The sequence below is a fragment of the Thermobia domestica genome, chromosome 13 (assembly GCF_964235325.1).
Source record: "Thermobia domestica chromosome 13, izTheDome1.hap1.1, whole genome shotgun sequence".
Classification (NCBI taxonomy): domain Eukaryota; kingdom Metazoa; phylum Arthropoda; class Insecta; order Zygentoma; family Lepismatidae; genus Thermobia; species Thermobia domestica.
Genome location: NC_137466.1, coordinates 181,485,692 through 181,502,666, shown reverse-complemented (window position 1 = coordinate 181,502,666; position 16,975 = coordinate 181,485,692). Strand labels below are relative to the sequence as shown.

Genomic DNA, 16,975 nt, shown 5'->3' with positions numbered 1-16,975 from the left:
GGAAGAAATTACAGCCAGCACCTCTTTTAAGCGTAAGAGTGGTCAAGTATTGAAGAGCAAATAAAGGGCTATTGTTATAAACGTGTTTATTTATTTAAAGCAGAAAAACCCGGGTAAAAGTATAAGTTGGGTTCGGTTGGGATGATGATGATGTTATGGAAGGAATTGATTCTTTGGAGTGTGATTAATTCAATGTGGTAAGTTGTTTATTATTTACTACGTGAGTTGGCAATATCAGTCGGCAGTATAATAGAAGCGCGATCTGTTCTGCATTTGTTTTTAATGCTCAACTTGGCATCGCTGTTCCCACAAGACCAACAGTCCACTCTTAAGTCTGGATAAGCTATAGATGATCATGCACGAGGCCCATCCGATGGGCGGAGGGCACCATTAGGAATTTTACCTAGGGGCGCAAAGGCCGTTGTTACGCCACTGGGTCACCCTATGGCCTAAGGTCACTAATTGATTCAATTTATCTTCTTTGGCAATGTCAAAACTTTAGCTAGTTTCCAGAGAATAGTAGTATGTAATAGTACTTACAATTCTATTCTTTCTTTCTTTTTTTTTTCTTTCTTTCTTTCTTCAGGTCTTGCGTTGTGTTGTGGTCTGGAAATTGTGAAATCTCGTATGGAATGATCTCAAACTTTACTTCCTGTATGATTTTTTCCAAACTTCAAATGAAGAGAAATTGAATCATTAGCTAACACTCGTTGAGCATGCCCTAAGGCTAAAGGAGCCATTAATATCTATTATAACCAATGTTTCTTTGTGCTGGCAATATTGTGTCGCACAAACGCAGATCGACATTGTTTTGTCTCCGAATTTTGACAACACACCGATGTGATGTGTGAGAGAATTTATATTTTAAGTAAAAACATGAGTACATGAAAATCTACGTTAAAAAGTGTAAATATGTAGAATATCATATCTTCATGCGTCTATCGTATTTTGGTAAGTATTAAGTGATTCAGGAGTCTTATTTTTATGTTAACTCGAAGTGAAAGTTCAGACTGATATTGTGCCAACTTGTCTGAAGTACCCGTTAATATACTTACTGATTGGCTGTAATACTTTGATGGTATAGTGTTCATTTTATGATTATTTTATGGTATACGTTTCACAAAGATTGAAGCGTATTTGTTAGCTGTTTGCACTTTGTCCATTATCAGATGGTATTATATTTTGTGGAAGCGAAGTTTGCAATTGAAAACACTGGGAATCATTATATCTGTCTGTTATTACCGGTGCGCTTCTGAAAGGTAAGAGAAATTACAATATATATTTTTTTCATTAAGTGGAGCATAAAGCAATATTTCATTAGCTGATAAGGAGAGCCTTCTGGTAGTTACATATCGTAGAATAAACTGTTTAAGTATTCACTTAAAATATACTGGTAATAGGAACAGACTATTGAATACACTCTCCAGATAATGTTCCATATTACTAAGGATTTGTAAACTTCTACCACGTTTTTCTGTCGTCCTTACTGAAGGAAAATATGCCACGCCGCTTCTTTCTCTGAGTAGTGTAAGGGACGTCATTCTTCGTACATGACAGGCTAAAATGGCCATAGATATAACCAAACTACCATTAGACGTTACAGAATATCAAACTATAGATTATCAAGATTTGGAAGCAACTGAAACATCTGTGAAAGATTTTTGCTGCGGATGAGTACGCTTCTTGTATTTGCGAAGACCAAGTGGTGGTTCGATGACGTTAATGAAGTCTGTAGCCAAACTAATATTATCTTTGTGTAGTTCTTCCATCGTGGGAGACCAAGGACATTGTTTAAGTTTTGATACAATGTGAGAGCTGTAGAGCACGTTTTAAAGAAACTTTTCACCAGATCTGACAACAGCAACTATACGTTCTTTTAACTTACGATTGTCTCTTTCCTAAACCCGTCAAAAACTCGTTTTAAGAACGTGGACCGCGGTGGTTCAGTGGTAGAGAGTTCACATCTGGTGCTTGGGGTCCCGGGTTCGATCCCAGTCCCCGCCAAGTAAACATTGTGGTGGACAAACACCGTGTGTGTGGGTTTCCTCACGTTTCCTCCCACTTTCTTCATTCCACCATTTCATTCATTACTCATCATCATCGTCTCCTTTAGCCTCACCGGCATAACTGTGGGACGTAAAACTCAAAGATTTCATTTCATTTAATTTTCTCTTTTGAAAATGAAAATTAAGAAACGAAAATTAATGAGTATAGGCATATTGTAGTTGAAATATATCTTGCTTACCATTTAAGAAGGCCTATCAGTGTTGTAATTTTTTCTACTTTTTTTTTTTTTTTTATATACCTCTAAGGCATTTTAAACAGTAAAATTTCAGAATTTTAATTACTTTCAGCATCTGAGATATAAGAAGTCAAATGCTGTCATTTGGGAAAAATCTTGGACAAGTCTTTACTTTGACTCGGACAGTGACTGCAACCGATTCATCTGACCCGGTTCCCGGGGCAGTTTAAGAATCATTTCTCAAGAACGATTCAGTTCATCAGAGCAGTACGAACCAGTTCCTCGGAACAGACAACATGTTACGCTACCCCAAAACTCACTCCTAGACTACTCCGGAGAATAGAAAAATCTTTGGGAACTGCTTTCCAAACTACTCTGGAAACCGGTTCAGATAAATCAATTCTTAAACAATCGTAATTCACAGTTCTCCAAAATGTGGATCAAAAAACAACCACAAGTAAAACTAATATACTTTAAATGAAGTGAAAACCTAATCCAAACTATCCATAATGTTCAACTACGATATTTAATTCTCAGCTAAAATCTTCAAAATGAAAAAAAATGTAAAATCTGAACAGCTTGTATACGAAGTACATGACCACCCCCGAAACCCCCCTAAAATATAGTTGAAGCAAATGAACACTATAAAAATAGATCTCGTGATTTAAAAAAATGTACAAATGCAAAACAAATCAAGAATAAAAATAATATCAAGTAAAAAATAAAAACACTCAACCGCTAATGATATGGAGATTCGGCATGGCGTAAAAATTGAAAATATCTGTTTATGCAAAGCACTGTACCCTTTCCAGCAATCAGCAATTACAATAGATCCCGGATGCACATGTAATGACATATGTGCCTATTAAACCACCTGATTTTTAAACTAAGTTTCTAAGCAGACCTCCCGACAAAACGTTAGCCAATCGGAGACCGTTTTAGTACAGTACTTAACATTTTCGCCATACCAGAACACGGCAAGGTTCTAGAACATAGGTCCCCCTTACCATTTAGCTGTAATAAAGACCTAAAACAACGTGCCCCGCGGGGCGCTAACCAGTCTTCACTCTCTGACGCTCGCTCGGCACTACTATTTGGACTTTAGCATAGAGAGGAACCATCCTAGGTGCTAACGTATATGGGGGGAACCTGTGTTCTAGAACCTTCCCCCAGAACACTCATGAATAATAAACTCACCAGTAATTACTGATACCACACACGAAAAAATTGGATAGCAAGATTACTTGCTCAATACTCAAGTTCACATTACTGAAATTGTTCTTTTCCGCACAGATGTCGATTTATTAGAGCGAGCACAGTTCCTGTTATTACAAACAAGAAAAACTAATAAACTCCCACTTTTACCATACATTGGAAATAGCTTCAGCCTTCGACCATAAACATCACGTTTTCTCTAACTCAAACTACACACAACTTCAAAGCGAGAGAAAGTAGTATCCGAATTTAATACAGAAAAGACAAATTCAAATTCTTTATATCAAATTCATTAAGCTATTAGCCATAAAACGAAAATTGAATCACGCGCTTGCACACACACAGCTGAAACACACTAACTACAGGCAGAACATGTAACATCACAGTAGCAAACTATCATATCACTGTACGCCGACACTTAGTGGAAAAAAATATGAACTACCACCAATCTACCTTTCAGCCACACAAACAGTTCCAACAAGTGACTGAGGCACAGAGTTCCAGGAAGTGACTGAACCTATAAAAACCGTGTTCGAGTCAAAGTAAAGATTTGACAAATCTTGCACTATTGATTTTGCATATGAAAAGGAGAAGGATATTAGGCTTCAACAGTCATTCATTAACTCTGTAGAATCATGCAAAATAGGATTGTTAATATTACAGTTGATGTTTCTCCGCTTTACAGTGAATTTATTTTTTATTTATTTATTTATTTTTTTTTAAGTTTCATTTGCAGCTGAAAATCAAATCCAGGTCTCTTGGCTTATCGTGTCTGCCGGTGAGCTAATGTTTTCCTGCTTACTGTCTCTCGTATCCAGTCACTCATTCTCATTCTTCAGTCGGCGTTCGGTCATCCCGTGCTAATACAAACATTTTTTTTCCATGACACACACTATCTTAGATACCATTCTTAAAATTGGGTTAACATATTGGTTTACTCAAGCTGCGAACACCACATAATTATTTCAATTACATGCTGCACAGTTTCTGTGTAGCAGTCATAAATTACGCGGGTTAATTGAAAAGTAATGCCTTGTTGGCTCAGACTTCTTTATTTGTTGACCTATTTTCAATTTTTTTTTTTTTTTTTTTTTTTTTTTTTTTTTTTTTTTTTTTTTTAATAATCTGATAAGTACATTTGTCCTCTGATTAGCGCACTATTTAGTTTTCGACATAGTCCCGATCCCTTGCACCAACACGTGAGTAGTCGGGCAAGCTTGTCAGAGAATAATTTTAGCTGTTGTCAATATCAGGGTTGAATGACAGCTTTCATCTCGTCGTCAGAATGTGAGTGATGTTCCTTAACGTGCTCTTTCATCTTTTGGGAAGAGGTGAAAATAACAAGCTGGAAGATTAGGGCTGCACAGCATGTGTGTAGTACCTCTATGAACTGTAGGCATAAGTCTTCTTGTGTTTCGTGACTCGTATGCGAGTGGGGGGGCGCGGTGGCTCAGTGGTAGAGCGTTCACCTCTGGTGCTTGGGGTCCCGGGTTCGATCCCAGCCCCCGCCAAGTGAACTTTGTGGTGGACAAACACCCAAAGTGGGTGGACAACGTTTCCTCCCACTTTCTTCATTCCACCATTTCACTCATCTCTCATAATCACCGTCTCCTTTAGCCTAACCGGCATAAACGTGGGACGTAAAACTCAAAGATTTCATTTCATTTAATTTCGTATGCGAGTGGGCGTTGTCGTGTTGCAGAATATGGTCCAGACTTCCGGGCGCGGCGCAAACGTCCGCGAAGCTTCTCAAACGTTTCGACATAGCGTTGAAACTTTATCGTGGTTTCCTGTTCCAAGAAGTCAATAAGGACGACACCTTGGAAGCTTTCAGAAAATGATCACAATGGCTTTCCCGCAGATTTGGACTACCTTCATCTCTTTCGAACGTTGAGATAACCTATGGCGATACTGCAGCCATTCTCTTATTCTCGGAGTTATAATAATTTATTCTCGGTGAGAATGCCCTGAAGAAAAGCCTCACATTCGTACCGGGCTAACAGATCTTGGGAAGCTTTTTTTTTCTTTCTTTCTTTCTTTTTTTCCCTTCTTTTTGTTACTGTTAAAATACAAGAACAATGTGAAGACTACAAAAATAATGCCTTAAGCCTTGAGTTTTTGACGAAAAATGTTCAGATAGTGCATTCAAGATATTGAAGGGAAAAAACAATACAATTTGAAGCAACATAAATAATATTACAATGTGCTCCATACGCTCTATGGGTAATAATATGTCTTACTTATGTAGCACTAATTTAAGAAGTTCTTACAATTCTTATACTGCACTACACAGCCATCTGTAAATATTGAGTAGGCCTATTAGTTAAATTATGTAGTATGTGCTGAAGGAATGATAATATGACTTCTTGTAATTTTTGTTTTAAACCCGAAATGAGTTGATTCCCCTCCTGTAATAAACAGTATAAAGCGTACATTATTAGATCTTCTTATTTTAAGAAGGATTCTTCAAATGAGATTGTACAGATGGCAATAAAAATTACTTTAAAACCTACCAGTAATAAACAATTAAACAACTTTGATCATAGGGTAATTCATTTTTTGTATATTCACTTCTTTTTCAACCAAGTTAAATATTTTAGCATTTATAGTTCAATGACTGCATTACTTAATTTCACAAATGGCAATTAATGCAACGCTTCAAAGTATATTGAACGTAATACAGCGGAAATCATGTTTATAGCTATCTTCATCCATTTTCTATGTCGATTTTTGATTCGCTGTGAACTAAACTAATATTCACAGCTATTGTAGATAACTGACAAACTTGAACGGGCTGTTGATTAAAAATACTGCTCCCCAAAAATATAAATGTTTGCCATGTTTCCTTACGATAGGGTGTTCAGAAACTTATGTAACTTTATGAGAAAATATTTCTTATTATTTTCTATATTTTGTGCATTAAGTGCTGAAAGTAACTGTAGTAAGTTCTTACTAAAGTAAGTTCTCACAAGTAGACACAATGAACCATGTTTTTGAAAAACATTTTCAGCGTCATCTGTGAGATGTTACCAACACAGCAACATATATTGTATTTCAATTTCGGAATATTGTACGAATAAATTATGTAGACAGAATTCTTAAGGTAACACCACAAAAGGTACGAGTAGTCTGTAGGTGGTAAATGTGGATATCGCAATGGCCATAATGTCTTTGAGATGAGTCGTTCTGGAGAACACTCAAATAACTCACTGTGTTCGCAGCTGTGGGCGCTGGTATTGTTTTGTTGAAACCATGTGTGTTCCAATTTCTCAGCCATTCTCTGACTATTGTCACATATCGTTCAGATTTCACTGAACTAGCTTATATAATTTACTGTGAATAAAGATTAGCCTAATTACTACACAATTTTACTTCCGTATTAAGATAAATAATTTCCTCGCATTTTAGAAGTTATTTTGTAAGAATTCTTCAATGTATTTTCAATTACGGGATTTTTTAAAAACTAGTAACAGGAGTAGGCTTGTCATGTGTACAGGGTTTGAGAAAAACCAACCCACCTGGGCCCACATGGGTTCAATTGGTTTCTTCCGTAATATTTCAATGTCTTCGGGATAAAAGTGTTAAAATATGATTTAAATTTCAAGATTGTCATTGTCACAACTTGCAACAATTTTCTATTTACTGCTGTTTTGAAAAATGGCCGTCATTTTGAAATTTTACATTGGATCGCCTAGAAAAATATATACAGCAAATTTAGAATATCTTGTGCTTCTACCCTCAAAATTTCAACTTGAAAGTCCGAAAATTGCGCTTTGTAGCGTGGATACCCGCTATTTTGAAAGAAGAAAAAAAAGGACGCCATTTTGAAATTTTACGTCGGTATCCGTCAAAATCTATACAGGAAATTTCATGCTTGTACCCTGAAAATTTAAACTTAAAAAAAGTTGTATGTGGTACAGACAGACAAACGAATAAATGTAGATAGTCATCCCAGGAGTCTCAATGACGTTCGCCAAATATGAACACCAAATATATTAATTTAAAACAAATATATAATTCATGTTTTATAAAATAAATGTTTCAAAATGTCTTACATGAAATAAATATTTTCCAGCGTAAAATAAATGGTTTTATTGTTTATGTTCATTTCTGATACTTTGTGCGTTCAATTACGGGAATTTCACGAGCACTTGTTGCAAGACGGTTCTTTCCAAAAAATTAATTTAAAACAATTAACAAAGATATAATTCATATTTTATAGAGTAAATGTTTCAAAGGGTCTTAAATGAAATTATTTTCCAGCGTAAAATAAATAGTTTTATTGTTGAAGTATTCACTTCCGATGCTTTGTGCATTCAATTATTGGAATTTCCCGAGCACTTCTTTCACGACTTCATTTTTCCCGAAAATGCAGCTTGCTTCACTGTACTAGTATGGAATTTTGAATTCAGCACTTGAAATAGTAAGCGTTACGTAGTCTTCGGAACTCCGAGCGTTAATCTTGTTAAATTTGACAAGAATTTTTACGTTATTGCTGATGTTGATTTTACAGAATGCTTATTTGAAGAGTAGCAACAAATGATTGAACTAAACTGTTGTTGGAATACCAAATTTTACCGAAGAATATTTACCATCATAGCTAAGACTAATAGTTTTCCCAATGTATTTACTGGTAGTACCGGCACCTATGGCCTTAAACCCATCAAATATATAAGGGGTATCATCCCTTGGCGTCGCAGAGTCGGCGAGCAAACTATTCACGGAAAGTATTTTCTAAAATATAATATCGCATATTTTACTTCAAATAGACTGTAAGCATAATCCATACATTAATTTGTTCTATAATTATCTCAAGCTAAAGTGAGGTTTTTTATTCATTCAATGTATTCAGAACTTTGTAAAGATCTTACGTTGAATTGTTGTGTATCTTAACGTGAAAGCATCTAATTCGCCCAAGGAAAGTCCAAAATCTGACAATGTGAGCACCTTAGTTGTACCAATTATATCCAAACAAATAGCTGAAAAACTCAGGTGGGTTTTTCAAGTGGGTCCAACCCGAAAAAATCCGCAGGCAAATCCTGCATGTATATAAAGAGAACGTGGAACTTATCTTTGGATTAGAATTTGACAGATTTATAAGAAGTCAGATTTGCAGTTGCGAAAGAATAAAAAATATTAATTTGTATTTAAAGTTTTTTTTAAAAGTATTTGTAGGGACATATACCCTAACAGATGGCATCCGTACATTGAATATCCAATTTACATAACTTGTTATACATTTATTATTATTATTATTATTATTATTATTATTATTAGTAGTAGTAGTAGTAGTAGTAGTAGTAGTAGTAGTAGTAGTAGTAGTAGTAGTAGTAGTAGTAGTAGTAGTAGTAGTAGTAGTAGTAGTAGTAGTAGTAGTAGTAGTAGTAGTAGTAGTAGTAGTAGTAGTAGTAGTAGTAGTAGTAGTAGTATCATCATCATCATCATCATCATCATCATCATCACATGTACAATTTAAGTGAGTTACAATACGTCAGGCATATACAATTGCAGAGCTTTCTGGTGGCAAAATAGTACTAACATACACGACTTCGTTGTAAGAGGTCCATGTAGTGGGAGCTGATGTAGTTCGGATCCCACCTTAAGCTCTAGGTCCATGACTTAATGGCCATAGTGCTGAAGACCGACGTTAAACTCCAAATCCATCAACTTAAACTAACAAAATTACATTGTCCATTACTTTCATGCAAATGGAACATTATGATTGCGTAAAGAGCGGATACGGTAGCTATCATTTCACGCAGAAATAAGTAATTTGTGTTAAAAAAAAATTGCTGTATAAAATTGCAAAAATTTAATCTTTGGTTTGAGTCAATTTTAAAATTATTTACGACTATTATCTTTTAGGGGGAGCAAATTTTTATATATATATATATATATTATTTTATTTACGAACATAATTCCAGATACAGCTGAACGCGAGTCTACGCTGGAATATCTAACATATCTAAGACATGATAACCTACGATGATAATAATAATAAGTAACAACATCTAAGTAATAACAAGAAAGGTTGACAATAACTGACTAGAATTTATCCATTAAGATGACGTCATAGTGTAGAGTTATATGAACGGTAAGGGGAAAAAACAAGGAATGTTCATGTGTGCGCTTTAACGAGTGCTTTGGTCTATCTGTTGGTGACTCTTGGTACTATTTCACGGCGTACAATAACGAATGAGGAATAAACTTTAACTTTATTAAGTGATCGTTTGTGTAATTCAACCCTATTCATTTTGTACGCGCTTTTCAATATTAAAAAGCCGTTTTCTCGAAAATGTAATTTTGTGACATTCCTTCTTTTTTTCCCCGTTACCCTTCATATGCAGTTTCAGAATTAATCTACGGGTGTATGTAATATTTCATTGTATAACTTAGGAAGCCTGTAGAACAGAGGGCGTTGAATTATTGACAAGCTAGGTCGTACTGAATGGAAAAGATAGAGCTTACATTGAGAGAGTGTAGCCCCTCCCTGGCTATGGACGTTATAACGACGACAAATGTGTCAGCGATGTTATTCCAACTTCAGTCCAGAGCAGTTATGGTATCTTGCAGCAATGGGGTTCCCTTAAACTCACCATCCTTAACGTGGCTCGCACTTACTAATTTCAAAGAGGCTTACACTAGCTCAGGTTCATGTCTCATATAACCTTGTGGTGAAAGGGATACTAAACTAATAATGCAGTGCAGGGTTGGCTGGTTTAAACCAAGGTGGTTTAAACCAAGGTTTAAACCAGCTGGTTTTTTCAAAAAAACCAACTGGTTTAAACCAAAAAACAAAAAATGTTCGTAAAAGTGTAAGTGTTTGTAAAATCTTGATGAACACACATTTGTGGGTTATCACGTTTCACTCCCGTATATTATTCGTATTATATTAATCGCGAACGCGTTCGCGAGCTCGCGTTCAGCTGTATCTCGAATTATGTTCGTAAATAAAATAATATATATATAAAAAAATTTGCTCCCTCTAAAAGATAGTGTGTGTGTGGGGGGGGGGGGAGGAAGGGTCATACAGACCTCACGAGAGGCCTTTAGTGAAATAAGTATCTTTGGTATCTATTTATGTATAAATGAGTCTGAGCCAAAGTGGACTCAAATAATTCGTATCTTTATTCACTTTTCTTATTGATATGCAGATTAAGTCGGTGTATTTCTTTAATTTGGACCAACAAAAGTCGTTGTTAACTAACTTGAACTAAATTAGTTCTTCTGTACTCCGTGTTACTTTGAAATTGTTCATATGTAATTCTGTGTAATGGTTTCACTTGTGCAACTGTTTATCTTTTTGTCCTTCTGAAATGACTCTCGACAGTTATATTAAGAAGCATGTAAAGATCAGTACAACGATTTTTATCAGGATTCCTTCGTGAGTGAGTCGGCAGACGTATCGCATTTGTGGCCAGTTAGTCCTGGTTCCGAGTTCAAATGGAGGACAATTTCTCTCGGATGTAACTCGAGAAGCGGTTTTTATTCCGCTTTAAGCTTATGTGACCACTTCCAGCATAACTCGGTTGTCGCATAATAACATCAAGGCGAAACAAACTTATTTCTGTCCATATATGATATGAATGTATAGAGCAAATTATTTAAACCATAAAAACCTGGTTTAAACCAAAAAAAACCTGGTTTAAACCAAAAAAACCGGTTTATTTGGTTTTTTTTAAATAAAAACCATGGTTTTTGCCAACCCTGATGCAGTGCTAGCTGAGAGTCGCACTTGCTCGAACTCGTTCTCGTTATTTTCAATGAGGCTTGTAGTAATCGTACTTGTGTTCATTATCCTAATTGTAGTTCGCGCTCGCTCGGACGCGGGATCGCTGTCGAATTATAGGACTCATGCTTACACGAGTTTGCGCTTACTTAATGAGCTCAAGGACGATTGAGCCCGAAAACTGGGTTCGAAAGTTTGGCTGTTACTGGAAACAGCCCGTACCTAAATTTTATTTTAATTCCTTCGTTTCATATACTTGTCTTTCTGTGATTGATGAAGATTTCTTCATCTCTTCCACTTTGTCGATGTGCTTGTACCTTGTAGATGTTTTGAAAGTATAACTTATAGAACGTAAAGAACATTTATTTCGTAAATTAAAGTTCTTCTTTTTTCTGTTCCTTGAGTAGTCCACAATTTTTAGCTTCTAAATATTTCGGAAAACAACACCGTTTACTTCCTCAGCAGACTAAAGCTTCTATTCAATCATGTGATGGAAAATACTCGTATATATATATATATTACTTCCACAAGCAGTTTTTTTTTTTTTTTTTTTTTTTAAATCCCATCAAATGATTGATAGAAACCTTGGTTTGCCGAAGAAGGGAAACGTTGTTCTTTTCCGAAATATGTAGAAGCTAAAAACTGTCTAGCTGCTCAGAAAACATGAAAGTGAGCAAATTTAATTGCTTTGAAAGACTCAAGTTAGTAAATTTTCTTACGTTTTGTTTTAGTTTTGCAGGAATTCAAGATGATGTAAATATATTGAGAAGTGATAGTGTACATAAAGGAGAAGAATGAGTGCCCCAAGGTTTGTGAGGGGCACCAAGAGCCGTTTCTTTTTGTATGTGGGAATGTTAATATTTTTTGGTGTGGTAGTATATGTCTTCCATGAGACCCAAATGCACTTGGGTGAAATTCGAAAGACTGCAGAAAAATGCCAACAACAACAAGAATCACTGTCTGCACAATTACAAGGTAAGGAAGAAAGTTATTATTATTTTATTGATATAGCTTATAAACAATGTAATATCGAGTGGGTGTATTTCAATGATTAACGTTCTTGCTTTGGAAAGTTTCAATGATTAACGTGCTTGCAGTCGGAAAGTTCCGAATTCGAATCTGGTTTCCGGCCATCCTAACAGGTTTTTCTTCTCAATTCCATCTGGTGAATACCGAGATTTTACTTTAAATATATGGGACAGTCTAATTCCTTCCATTTTCTCATTTTAGTTATTGTCGGTTATTATTAATGATTCCTGTGTAAAGAGATCAAAGAGTCTGTATCTGAACGTTTGTAAAATACATGTAATAAAATTTCAATTAAATATATTTTAAAGTAGTTTTATATTGCATTGTGTAAGTACTCATAATTAGTTTTCGTCTTCAGCATGAGTAATAGGCCTATCATATGGATATATAGATCTCATGAGCTAAATGCAAGAAGTCTATTGATGATGACATGATAAGAACTAGCTTTTAAAATCAAATACTTAAGACATTTGAAATAACTATATATAAAAAAGGAAGTTCCAGGTTCTTAGAATCCGTTGTCAATGAACTCAATATTAAAAGAAGTTGATGTGCTGTTATATTATCTCAAAATAAAGATCTCCACTCTATGTCCAAAACAGCATCTGGAATTACAATCTAGAGCAGTAATTTCCAACTACATGCTATATGACGTCACAGTTTCAGGCTTCCTTCTCAATGAAATTTAAAGAAAACTTAGCGTTGGTAAAGTCAGTGGTGACATCTAACAAGAGCATAGATAGTCCTACAGATACAACAGTCGTGGATTGATGACTCCTAGTCATATATATAATAGTCATTGATGTTTTCATGTGCGCATTGTACGTATATTATTCCCATTTATATACCCATTTCATAACATTTACTTTAGTCTCGTCCTCAGCCAACTCTATAGACTAGCAGTGCATCCATTGAGATGAACTTTGAGGCAAATTACTTAAACTAGATTCAGAAATGTTTTGACAATATTTTTGTCTGTAAATACATAATTCATTCTTTAAACAACTTCCACATAGTAATGGATGTAATTTGTTTCATCAATAAAATATATAATTACTCTAGGATTACTATATTTTGATCATTATTAGAAATGAATTGACATTTCAGAAGAGCGTGGAAATTTGTGTTGAGTAGAGAAACTGCGTGATGGGTTTTTTAAAGTATGGAAAACGAGCCAGTCATAAATGTCATGCTGATAGTTGTAAGTGGGTTTTTGTAGAAAGGAACATCGTCATTACAATGTTGTCGCCCTGTTACACATGTTCAGAAGTGTTTGTCAACTGAAGTGGAACGAGCAAAGCGGACGCCTTAACGGAGTACATACGGTATGGCAACAGGGCAACACGTGCCTCTCCAAATGTCAATTCATTTCTTATTTCCATCGAAGCCTACTCTTACATTATTTCTTTTACTTTAGTTGTGGAAAATATCATTTCTAAAATTTGATTTTGTGCAAGAGGTATTGAAGAAGTTACTTAACTTTTACACATGTACCTATAGTAAGTTCACCGATATGTCTTGGCTTTGAGTGTTGGATATAATAGAAGTGAAATCATTAGTTTTACGTCCCACGATTATGGGGGCGCGGTGGCTCAGTGGTAGAGCGTTCACCTCCGGTGCTTGGGGTCCTTGGTTCGATCCCAGCTCGCGCCGTGTGGACTTTGTGGTGGACAAACACCGTGCTCGTGGGTTTTCTCGGGGTTCTCCCGTTTCCTCCCACTTTCTTCATTCCACCATTTCACTCATTTCTCATTATCACCGTCTCCTTTAGCCTAACCGTGGGACGTTAAACTTAAAGATTTCATTTACGTCCCACGATTATGTGATGATGAAAAATGAATAAATTGGTAGAATGAACAAAGTGGGATGAAACGGAAGAACCCGAGAAAACCCAAACCCACGCACACAATGTTTGTCCACCACAAAGTTCACTTGGCGCAAGCTGGGATCGAACCAAGGACCCCCATGCATCGGAGATGGATCTACTACTGAGCCACCGTGTCCCTTAGATATAATAGAATTGTCGATGAAGCCCATCTAGGCTATGTATTGAAATGTCGGAAATTGGGAACACCATCGTAGTTCATTCATACATCCAGTTCTCATAATTTGAGAAAATAGTAGACAAGGTTTTGACTGAAAAAATCAAACGAAATAGGAGTGATTTACTGGAAATTTCTTGTCGCGAATTTGAATTTTCAGTTCATAATATTGCGGATTGCCATCTTCAAAAATGTTAATTCTATACAGTTCTAATTCTTGATTTCTTTTTTCTTCTTTTTTATAGTAATATTTGAATATAAAGTCCGTTTAGAAAAATCCCTCCAGCAAGAGAAAGCAGATCATCGGCGTACAAAAGAGGAACTCCAGAATCAAGCAGAGGAAGAGAAACGTCTTCGTGAGAAGGAAGGCACAGAATTTGAAAATAAATATTCATCTCTACAGAGGCAGTACAAAATGTTACAAGTAAGTTTGCCAGGTAGCGATAATTGAAGTATGAAACATTAGACAATCTATAACGCGTACCTTGAGAATCCTAAAGAGAGTGTTATATTCCTAGTATGATTTCGGCTGTCAGTCTTGTTCCTTCAGCAATTAGGCAATAGTGAAGAGCTTCGATATTTTTTTAAAAATATGCACCGATTTCAGGAAAAACGAGCTTTTTTGAAGAAAGAAAATAAAAATCCATGACTTTTCCCGGGAAATTTTGACCTTTTTTTTTAATATTTCAAAATTAATGAATTAATAATAGAAGTTCAACCTTTGTTTTGATATTACAACATGAAAAAAACATTTCATTACTGTTTTCTGAAATTGAAAAAAAAAAAAAAAAAAACTCGGTCACTTTAGAAGATAGAAAGAAAAATTACGAATTGGTGGATGCAGTGGTGGTCCATTTCCAACTAATTGTTTGTAGAGCTATTAGAATAATGTTAATACTAATGTTCTACACTGTTAACATTAATATTAAGAAAGTGACAATAGTGTTATAGCAGTAATTGTTTAGAAAATGTTAGATTTCGTGGAACTTAATTATCATATCGTTTGTACATGAGCATATGCGGAACGAGTCTCTCTCGCTATAATATTGCATTTATTGAGACCATTAAAATTCGAAGGGAAGAAAGTTAATAAACGTTACCTGGAAAGTTATTTCAATCATATTGTGAAAATTTTTGTCTTTTAGGGTAGAGCTAAAAGATGATACACGGGAGTCTGGACATAGCCTTTTATTATGAAGTTTCCTCTTGTATACAATAAATATTACAAATAAGTATAAGTTTCTCTAATTATTTGGAGAAATTATAGAGAGCACAATGACCATGCGTCTTAGGGATTGTTGATGGGTACCTCTCAGTAACCAGTTATCTTAGAGAGTGTGTTAAGGAACTCTCAATTACCAAGCGTCCTAGAGAGGAGGTTAAGGAGCCCTCAATGACCAGGTGTCTTAGAGAGTTGGCAGTTTGATCAACTGGACGAAATTAATGTCTTCTATGGTATTCTATCTCCTTTTATGCAGACAATTTTGCTGACTGCTTGAATCTTCACGATCGTTGGCGATGGTGGGCGACATCTTCGTGGTTGTCATCTGAGGAGTGTTAACATCTAGCATGTGATGTAGAAACACGTGGAACCTTACAGTATTGATATAATATAATAGTAAAGAAAGAAAAATAGATCCAGGTTCCCGCTGTCAAAGGCGCGAACATTAACTGTATAGCTATGATGAAGCTTGACATCCGTGATTTGTTTGCTTCCATAACACACTTGCTGGCAACATATGTAATGCCAGTTTGAAAACCAATCAAGATAGCCAGCCCCTGAGTGAACGTAGGACTCAGAAGTACTGAATGTTTGAAAGCACTTTCTTAATTGTAGAATCTACTAAAGGAAATCAAAGACAGTGCTTGAGTGAGAAAATCATGAAAAAATGCGAGAAATTTCGTTTATTTTTCTATCAAAATGCTTACGGATCAGGAAAGGTATAACAAGACATGAAAATCGCTCGAAGATCCGGACTAACCCATCTACTGCAGTCATTCCACTGGGACATATTTAACCACCCACGGTATAGCCCGGATCTTGTTCCCAGCGATTTTCATATCTTCTTGTACTTCAAGAAGTTCGTATCCGGTAAGCGTTTCGATAGTGATGAAGTACAGACTGTTGTCATACACTGGTTCCACTCCCAGACATATGACTTATGACAAACTGAATACAGAAGTTGATCCCACAGTGTGACAAGTCTGAATTTCGGGGTGATAGTGGCACCTGTGCTGTATCTGTGACAATAAATGTATCAAGGTCACTGTGTCTTCTTTGTCTTTGCCGCCTTAGGGAAACTTACTTTCTGGAAGCATCTCGTTTTAAATACTAAGTCAGCGATGAATTAAGAAAGAAATGAATGGCGGAAAATGCACGTTATACTAATATTTTGTTGTTGCGACATTGCATAATTCTGACCGTCGTGTTGTATGGATGTGAACGTTGGTCGTTGACGTGCAGAGAACAACTCGCGGAGGAATTTGAAAGCAGTTTTCAAAGAAATATTTGTCTTGAAAAGAAAAGAACACAAATGTCTGAGGGGCGTTTCTGAGATGAGAAAGACACGTCTCTCAAATGGGAAATACGCAAGTACATATAATCTTAAGTTTTGAAGTTTGTCGGAAAGAGATCTTTGGGTAGACCAAGAATAAAGTGGGAGGAGGGTGTTAAACAGGATTTAAAGAAAATAGGTAAAAATTTATCCTGGATTTTCT

General features: G+C 35.8%; 1 protein-coding gene across 3 annotated transcripts in view; it reads left to right on the top strand.

Annotated features, from left to right (window-relative positions):
• Positions 1 to 685: 685 nt before the first annotated feature.
• Positions 686 to 16,975, top strand: part of LOC145668833 (uncharacterized) — a 74,755-nt gene continuing 58,465 nt past the window's right edge. Inside the window, exons 1-3 of one of the 3 annotated variants that reach the window (XM_081737017.1) lie at positions 686 to 951; positions 11,918 to 12,161; positions 14,503 to 14,681. In XM_081737017.1, coding sequence (XP_081593143.1) covers positions 11,981 to 12,161; positions 14,503 to 14,681 — 360 coding nt within the window. In that variant the 5' untranslated portion in view covers positions 686 to 951; positions 11,918 to 11,980. Of the gene's footprint in view, positions 952 to 1,084; positions 1,260 to 11,917; positions 12,162 to 14,502; positions 14,682 to 16,975 lie in introns of those variants that run through there. The other 2 variants (XM_081737019.1, XM_081737018.1) reach the window with 2 other exon arrangements.